Source organism: Harmonia axyridis, chromosome 3 (assembly GCF_914767665.1).
Source record: "Harmonia axyridis chromosome 3, icHarAxyr1.1, whole genome shotgun sequence".
NCBI classification, from domain to species: domain Eukaryota; kingdom Metazoa; phylum Arthropoda; class Insecta; order Coleoptera; family Coccinellidae; genus Harmonia; species Harmonia axyridis.
Window position 1 is genome coordinate 53,318,397 of NC_059503.1, and position 8,898 is coordinate 53,327,294.

The following is an 8,898-nucleotide window of genomic DNA, read 5'->3' on the forward strand; positions in this document are numbered from 1 at the left end:
ATTTTCTTCCGTAACTCTGTTTATTTTAGAGTCATCAAACCTCAACCATGTATTATACCCCGAATGGAAAGTATCTGCTATATAATGCCCATAGCTGGCCTCCTTTCCTACATGGTATACTACAGATATTAATTTATATTGTCTCTCCGCTGAAGTATTCGTCCTTCCAGATAATATTTTAGAATCAATCTGCAGATTGATGGGAAATTTTATAGTCTTCATTATTTTAGTGCAGCCATTCATTCTGTATTCGAAGCATTTCAAATGTAATACTAAAACTACAGGCAACTTCTCTATCATCACTTGCTGCCATGCTTCAACCGTTTCTTTCGTTTTCGATGATGTCAGACCCTCTAGTTTGTTCTTGGTTGTAAGGCCTTCTAATGCTTCAGCTATGTTATTTGCTTTCTTAATATTTACTGGCAATGTTAGGAATGGTTCAATATTTTCTGAAGTTTCGTCTCCGGTTTTATGGATTCTTGAACATAGAAGTCCTCCGAATATATCACTAATCGGTGTCTTGTCCATTTGTATTTCTCTTGTTACATTCCCTTCGTTCTTAGGACCCACAACTTTCCAATCATCCACATCTATTTTCACTTCTTTTTTAGCTGCTTGAATATTTTCGTCATGGTGTAACGTCCTTTTTGCGTCACTGGCGCCTCTGCCAATTGCCCTTCAGCACTTTGCAGTAGTATCTCGAGCGCCAGCCAATTTTAGGGAGAAATTGACAAACCTTACCAGGGCAGCTTAGTGAAGACAGGATTCGGTGTCACCTAGGATGGTAGCGGTGACCAAGTAACAAACAACGCAACAAAATTAATAGGTTTATTGATTCAATTCTACAATACAGACAATCTCAGCAAAAACGGGAAATCAGAAAAAGCATAAATTATATCAATCTGTATACTTTAATTCGGTTACTGAGATAATTTGTACTGTCTACAACTACTGTGTCCTTACCTCACCAATTTATTGTCAGTCAGAACCGTTGAACAAGTTAGTCGGATCCGGGAGCCGGGAAATTATGATATTTGGAGATTGAGAATCGTGGATTTTGTAGAGTCGGGAAGGAATGAAAACTAATCCTAGCGCGTTGAAAAAAACTCCACCGGTACACCACCCTCTCGTTGTCTCTATCAAATGAAACCCTTGAATATTCACTCGTAAGAAAGTCACAAGTAAAAATTAGCAAACTCCCCAGAAAAAGACTAACAAGTAAGTTTACTGATGAAAATGGCGATTTTCGACCTCAGAAACGGATTTGTAATTATTGGCGTTCAATTACCAATTTTACTATTTTCCGGTCACCTGGTAACCACTTAACCAAAATGTCTTTTCTAAAACTAAAACTACTGCCTAAACTTCTAAATCTAACTAACTAACTACTGAACTATCTACTACCTAAATCTATCTGAATAACTAACTTTACTATACTACTGAATCTGAAAATCTCTACTATCTAAACTACTGAAAACTAACTATCTGAATGCCTGAACATCAATTTTAACTATACTCTATCTACTGACTGCCTAAACATGAATTACCGATTTTGGGTCGGTTACCCCCTTTTATAACTTCGGTGCGGGACGGTGAAGGAATTCGGCCCACGTGACTCTTCATGTCGACAAAAACCTCGTTTTTCGAGAAAATTCTCTTGGCGGAACGTAATCTGACATATGGAAAAAAATATATCAGCGGTAAAAACGCCGAAATAAATAATTTCTTATATTATTTCACTCGGATTATTCGAGGCCCTGGTCGGTTGAAAAACATGAAGCATGGACTTTTTTTCTTTATCGCGGTGAACAATTAATAAATATTTCCAATATTTACGGAATATATCAGAATGATTAATTTAAACGGAAAACAATAAAATATTCTTTAGACGGAGCCTGATTATTCCTACGGGAATAATCAGACTTCGTTACATCCCCCCTGGTTCGGAAAAATTCAAGTTACGGTGAAACAGAAATTTGAATTCTAAAAAACAAACAAAAAATAACCGAATACTATCCTGTCTTATTACGCGGGATATATGGGAAGTACGGGTCTGACTGTTACGTTACGCTATCAAAGATTATAATGCTGTTGTAGACAGTATGACATATAAAAATAAAACTTTGCTCTATGAATCGATGTCAAATTCAAACGTCGTCTTCTTTCTTCTGTCATCCGGGGTGATTTGAATGTGTACATGTTTGGGGAATTTCTTCATCTCGGGGTTGTGGAGTAGAACTCATTCCCATTTCCATGAAGTTTCCAAGTGTCGGTGAAAATTCTGATGTCAGGTGTGGATTATCCCATTCTCCGGTGAGTAGTTCTGTGATTTCCATATCTCGATGACTCATGCCACATTATTTCAGAGGGACGTCGAAGTTCCCAGTCAGATGAGTCGAAACCATTCCAAACCCATTGAATATATGGAATATACTGGTTGATTTACCTGCGGGCATTACAAGGAATCAGTGACTGTATGGTGAAATTTTCAGAACGGTGAAAATTCTTCCAGTTATACAGTTTAAATTATCTATAGGAAAATTGAAATGGAATCCAGATGTCCACCAGAGTAATAATTGACAGGTCATGATGTCCAATTCTTCAAGTACTTCTTTCTTGGATGATGATATGAATAAATCTTCAGGAATCATGTCTTCGGTGGAATTGGGCCTACAGCTGATCATCCGATGAAAGGTGTGTTGCCTATCTCCAGCATTCATTCTCATCGGTGAGTATCTAGCCTCTTAGAAAACTTCATCTGTAACACTGCGGAATATTTCAGTAATTTATCAGAACAGTAAGAGATTAGAAATGGCATTCTTCAAATAGATTACACAGTGAAACTACTAATTTATATCTGATGGCCTTTGAAATTCGGGGCAAGTGACTGGAATTGTTTTTATTGTATAATATTCACGGACTTATTATGTACTATTCAGTTTCATCAACATTTACAGATTAAAAATCAGTCTACTAGTCTTGAATATAATGTTATCAGATTTTGGGTTAGGCCCTATATGGTTTTACACAGTTTACAGGATTATGGAACAAAAACAACAGTATCTTCTTTGCAATTCTATTTTTTTTCATCATTCTTTTTGTTCTATCTCATCTTCCGCTGCATGGCCTCCCTTTCTGTGCATCTTGCACATGGATGCCTGGCTGGTTGTTCCGACCTAGTTGCTGGCGGTCGTGGGGCCAGTTTCCTGGGTACGCACTCGCAGTACCTGGTCTGCGTACCTATCAAACCACATCTGCTGCAAAATAGGAGTGGTGGACCTCGACACTCCTGCCGCGAGGGGCATGTCTTGCCGCACTTCCAGCAAGTGTTGGATCGCACCTCCAGATAGACCCTAGATCCCATCGTACCTACCGTACGGACATTCTTGGGGGCCGGTGTGGTTTGATCTGAAACATATGGTTTAGTTATACCGGTGTTGTCTTCCACACTCGTCCTGACTGGAATTTTAGAACCGGTATCTTGCTTACTGGCACGCAGCTGGCACAAAGGGGGTGTTTGTGTAGACTGGGTAGTGGTCCGTTTCACCACCCTCTCCACTCTTGCTAGGGTGTTTCTCCCTCGTACTGACGATACTGAGCTCTGGGGGGCTCTAGACATCCTCACCTCTGTCACCGTTCTTCTCCTCAACACCGGTACTTCCGGTATTGTCTCCGGTGATGAGCTTCGTGGCTCGTACACCACCTCATCTCCCCACTGGATCGCTGCCCAGCGACTATGCAGACTCTCCGCCATCCTCTTTGCCTGAACAAGAAAATCACAGAATAATAAGAACATGTCAGTAGTATAAAATCAGATTACTAGGTCTAGTTTATGCGGGGAGGTACCAGTTAGTAACAATTTTTTTTTTTTTTTTTTTTTTTTTTTTTTTTTTATCTCAGTTCTGACTTTTTCTCGGTGAGTTTAACAAAGTAACTTACTAGTTATGAAATGGTTTTAGGTCTTTAACATGTACGTGATTCACTTTCTCACCTGACCGGTCTTTCAGGTCATAAATAACTGGTGAAATCACCTTCACAACAAGAAATGGCCCTTCAAACTTTGGAGCTAACTTAGATGCGAAGTTATTAACGGCGGATGATAGGTGATGTGTACGACGAAGCACTTGATCGCCTACCTGGAAACGAACTTCTCTACGTCGAAGGTTATAGTTATGAGCTTGTCGATTAAATGCCCTGTATAGGTTGGTCCTTACAAACTCATAGGCCTCCAGTAGGTGTTGAATCTGCTCTGTACGGTGAGTCAAACTTTCTTCTTTTTCTTCGGTGTTCTCGTTGGGATCTCCAGATCCTTGATTCCTGGGTTCCGTGGCATATATGGCTTTGGGGATGCGCAGTTCCCTTCCATAATTTAGATATGCCGGAGTGAATCCTGTAGAGTCCTGTCGAGCAGTATTAATAGCAAAGGTTAATTCTCCTACCTTTTCATCCCAATTTCGGTGATCTGCCTCGCAGAATTGAGCAATCATTGTCTTCAGTGTTCGGTTGGCCCTTTCAACCGGATTGCATTGTGGAGTATACGTAGGGGTAAACTGGTGATTGATACCCATAGCCTGGAGGTTTTCTCTGAATAGCCGGCTGTCATACTGTTTCCCATTGTCGGAGATCACAGTGGTTGGACATCCATACTTCAGTACAACCTGTTCATATAACGCCATGTAGACAGTCTTGGCGTTGGCCTTCCTCACTGGTCGACATTCCACCCACTTGGTAAACCTGTCCTGCATAACTACAATATAGGAATTACCTTTCTTGGAGCGGGGTAGAGGTCCTACTACATCAGTTGATACTTCCTTGAATGGCGCATCCACCATCTTTCGAGGTTGCATCTTTCCTGCCAGTTGCTGTTGGGGTACTTTAAACTTTTGGCACGAAGTGCAGTTCCGGACATATTTCGCAATGTCCCTAAACATACCTGGCCAGTAATAATTCCGTGAGATCCTCGCAATTGTCTTGGCTATTCCCAGATGTCCAGCCAAGGCCGAGTCGTGGTTTTCTTTCAGTACTTCGTTCCTCTGTTCGGTGGGTATACACAGCTTCCATGGATGGCCTGTTCCAGCTTCCCTAACATCTGATGAATCCCAAAAGTGTCGGTGTAGTCTTCCATCGATGATGGAATAGTCGGGGCAGTGTTCTGGTCCTTTCTCTACTTCCTGAAACTTATTTTTGTACCACTTACATTGAATATCTGTCTCTTTCAGTTGGACACAGTTAAGTGTCGGTAGTGGGTTTCTTGACAGGCTGTCGGCCAGTTTGTTGTGGGATCCTCTTCGGTTCTGGAGGTGTTTTTCGGGAGTCTGCACCTCTATGACCTCTTGGCTAACCTGTTTAGCTCTGGGGATCCGTCGTCCTTCCAGATAACATTCTGTGTTCTTGATATCCAGGGAGAAGTTGTATGTCTTCAGCATCTCTATTCCCAGGATTAAGTCGACTGGTAAGTTGGGTACAAGTAAAAATTCTATGTTCTTCAGGGCATAATCGGCTATCACCATTCCAAGGTGATACATCTTCGGTATGGCTGTAGTTTGTCCATTTGCTACCATGACAGCTTCAGTCGTTGATTTTTCTCCCTTGATTCCGTTTCTTTCACACAGCTGGGCCACCCTCTGACTACAGCAGCTCTTTGCCGCGCCAGTGTCTATCAATGCATGGAATAACTTTCCCTCAATGTGCACTTCTACCAGAGGCCAGCTGTCGTTGCTAACGATAGGAATTACTGTAGTTAGGAGTCCCGCTGAAGTTGACGGTGTCGTTCCTCTCCGGTTTTGAGGACATGGGCAGTCTCGTGAGAGGATATTTTCTCGTTGACATCGGGAGCAAAACATTTTCGGTGTCCCTCGACAGTCTCGACGTAGGTGGCCATATCCCCCGCATCTGAAGCATTGTGTCTGGGAGGACACTCTTCGCTCCGGTGGTGATCCATTCCGATCCTGGGAGGTGTTGGCATTTCCTGTTCTGTTGGTCGAGTATTCCGGTGGCCTCGAGGGCAGATGGGGACGATCTGGTCTAGGGGATACTGAGCAATTCCAGTCTTCTATCCTTCGGGCTGTGGTTAGCGGTCTTGACGGGCCCTTCTTCGGAGATGGAGATGGTGTGGGAGCTTCCTGACGAGTACTGTGGTTTCGTTGTCTAGTATTCTCCGAAATTGCAGAGAGGTTGGCCGGGTAGTCCTGTTGACGACGTTGATGATATGTTAGATGTGGTTCATCGATGAGGCTGGGTTTAACCGGTGGTTTGGTATAATGTTCCATCTGCCATTGAACCATTTCAAAAACTTTTCCCTTTTTCAGGAGTTCATCATACGTGGTGGTCTCTTGAAAGGCCAAAGCCTGTTGCAGTGATGGCAATAACCTCTGTCTTATCAGTCGAATCTGTTCACTCTCAGTGGGACGATTGCAAGTCAGCTTCTGGAACAAATTTTGCATCCGGGTGACGTACAGTAGTAACTTCTCATCAGGACCTTGCATCCTCTTCTTGATTTCATCCAGTAGATTCTCTTCATAGTTGACTGGTAAGAATGCCTCTTTTAATTGAGTCTTGAAGTCGTCCCAGTTTCTGAAGAGTCCCCTCCGGGGGATGAACCAATCTTTGGCATCCTTTCGCAGAAGTTCGTAAATCGATTCAAACACATGTTCTAAGGATGTCTTTCGGGATTCAGCAAGTCTCTCTATCTCTTCTATAAATCCAATCACACTATCAGTCCCATCAAAGTAAATATTCCATTTATGGATGGGTATAGTTGAGGTCGGCATCGGTCGTGGTTCAGATTCTTGTTGGGCAGTAGTCGGTGTCATCAGCTGGTTCAGATTCATCATGGGTTCATTCAAATCGGGAAATGACACCCTTCTCATAGAGCTGGTCCATCGACTATGAGTTGGTGCCTCTGGTTGATTCATATTCGGCTGTTGTGGTCGAGGAATAGGCATCGTTGGTAAATTCTGCAGTAACTTCTCACATTCCTGTCTTGTTTCATTCAAAACTTGAACTAATCTTGACTTATTTGCAGGTGTTGCAGTATGGGAGACCTGGGCAGTTGGCAGTGGGAGTTCATCATCTTCCAAATCTATCAGTGATGTCTTCAGTTGTGCAACCTTGGTTGGTTGAATGGGAGACATCTCAGGCGACTGTGGAATCTCTGCCTCCAAAAGCGATCCATCCAGTCGGGTTGATGGTTGCTGTCTGTCAGCAGTCAACGTTGCCTCCAATGAACTCAAGGCCCGAGCTGCAGTCTCCTTTAAGTGTTCTATGATCTGTGCCTCGGTTTCATTTTTAGTGATAATAAAATTCAGTCTTCTCTGAATGTGTATTAATCTTGTTGAAATCCGAGTATATTCCTTCGTGGTGTTCTCAGTGTCAAAGTGTTGAATGGCTTCCAGCAAGTCGGTGAGTTTGTTCTGACATGACTCAATGTCCAGTGTCGGGTTCATTCCTGTCGGCTGTAGAGGCAAATTCAATTTCAATACCTGTCGTAATAAACTTCTCTTTAGCATTACTGTGCTGGGTATTATTACTTGTCCTCTCAGCTGTAACTCATAAGTCAGCTCATCATTCAATAGTCGATTCACATCCATGTTGAGGTTAAGTGATTGAATCGTTGAAGTCCAAACTCAAACAATCGATTTGAAATCTATCGAAGTTATTCGACACTGTCCTCTTCTTATTAACCGTTGAAGTCCGAACACTTTCCCCAACTTCACTATTCCCGGTAACAGTCCTTATTTTTCCCTTAACCCTCGCACAAAAATAACACTAATAGACAACAATGCTGAAAAATTACAAGTTGACAACAGAATTCAAGTTTGAATTATTGTTTGATACAGTCAAAGAAAATCAAAAATGAGAAAACTCCCAGAAAACAAGCTGGTTTAAATTTATTATGATTCTCAAAAAATTTTTCAATGTCAGACAGTTGACAATTTCGAGAAGAAACTAAATATTCAATGTCAAACGCAGTTGACAACTTCAAAATAATTCAAAAACCCAGAAAACAAAAGTAGGGTTAACCGAGTAGTTCAAATAATGTTCACTGTCAAACACAGTTGACAGTTCTAGCAATCAGATAATCTCAAAAATAACAAATTGTCAATTTTATTCACAGTCAAAATATATTTCAAATAAATCAAAAACAATTCAGCAATCCTGGAATATCAGACAAAGAAAATCAATGCAAGTCTTTATTCAAATCAATAACGATAATCACTTGTTTCAAAAATTCTTCAGCAATTCAACACAAAATAAAAATGTTTCAGGCAATCAGTAAACTCAGAAATAAGGAATACACAGCAACAAAAACTTATATTCACTGTTGCAGCAATAATAAAAAACAAGTCAACTTTATTTATCAGAAATCAGCTATTATGGTTCAAAAGCAAATAAAATCACAGTAAATATCTCCAAGTCCTTATGACTTTTATATCCCTACCTTGTTTCAGTCTGGAATAAAGTTGCTCAGGATAAAAGTGTGTAAGGGAAAAAACAACAACTCTTTCTTTATTCAAACGATGATCAGTAAATAGTAGCAGTGAACAATACCCTATTATATGAAGGCGGTATGATATCACTATATTAGCTGCAGTGATTGTACAATGAAACAATCGGTAGCAGTATCTCAATTATACTCACTGGTTTTCTGTCCGAGTTGAACCAACCACTCAACGTTAAACAGTATTCAACGCGCACAAAGATAGTCACTGAGTGTCACCCCAAAGTCACTTTCCGTAACCCTTCACGTAACCGAAAAAGTCACAAAGAAATCCGGCGGTCGATTGTTCTAGTCCTGCAATACACAAAACAAAAAAAAAGTTATTCAGATATAAATGTCCACACTGTCAATGCTATGTCGGTTTCCTGCTAATAAAGGAAATTATTGTCAAACGCGGA

The 8,898-nt window shown here is 41.1% G+C and overlaps 1 protein-coding gene and 1 long non-coding RNA gene across 2 annotated transcripts; one reads left to right on the forward strand and one right to left on the reverse strand.

Annotated features, from left to right (window-relative positions):
* Nucleotides 1-1,827: 1,827 nt before the first annotated feature.
* Nucleotides 1,828-7,162, forward strand: LOC123675225. The gene is made up of 3 exons (XR_006746770.1): nucleotides 1,828-2,313; nucleotides 2,367-2,728; nucleotides 7,025-7,162. It is a non-coding gene; the product is annotated as an uncharacterized LOC123675225 (long non-coding RNA).
* Nucleotides 3,114-8,117, reverse strand: LOC123675224. The gene is made up of 3 exons (XM_045610549.1): nucleotides 3,992-8,117; nucleotides 3,490-3,763; nucleotides 3,114-3,408 (listed from the first exon to the last, which is right to left on the reverse strand). The coding sequence occupies exons 1-2, from the start codon at nucleotides 7,587-7,589 to the stop codon at nucleotides 3,735-3,737; spliced, it is 3,627 nt and encodes a 1,208-aa protein (XP_045466505.1). The 5' UTR covers nucleotides 7,590-8,117; the 3' UTR covers nucleotides 3,114-3,408; nucleotides 3,490-3,734.
* Nucleotides 8,118-8,898: the final 781 nt, after the last annotated feature.

Bases quoted from the DNA above. Each gene is read 5' to 3' on its own strand.
- LOC123675224 (XM_045610549.1), bottom strand. From the start codon at position 7,589: ATGGATGTGAATCGACTATTGAATGATGAGCTGACTTATGAGTTACAG. The intron at 3,764-3,991 runs GTGAGAAAGTGA...TTTCTTGTTCAG, and splicing joins TGACCTGAAAGACCGGTCAG to GCAAAGAGGATGGCGGAGAG.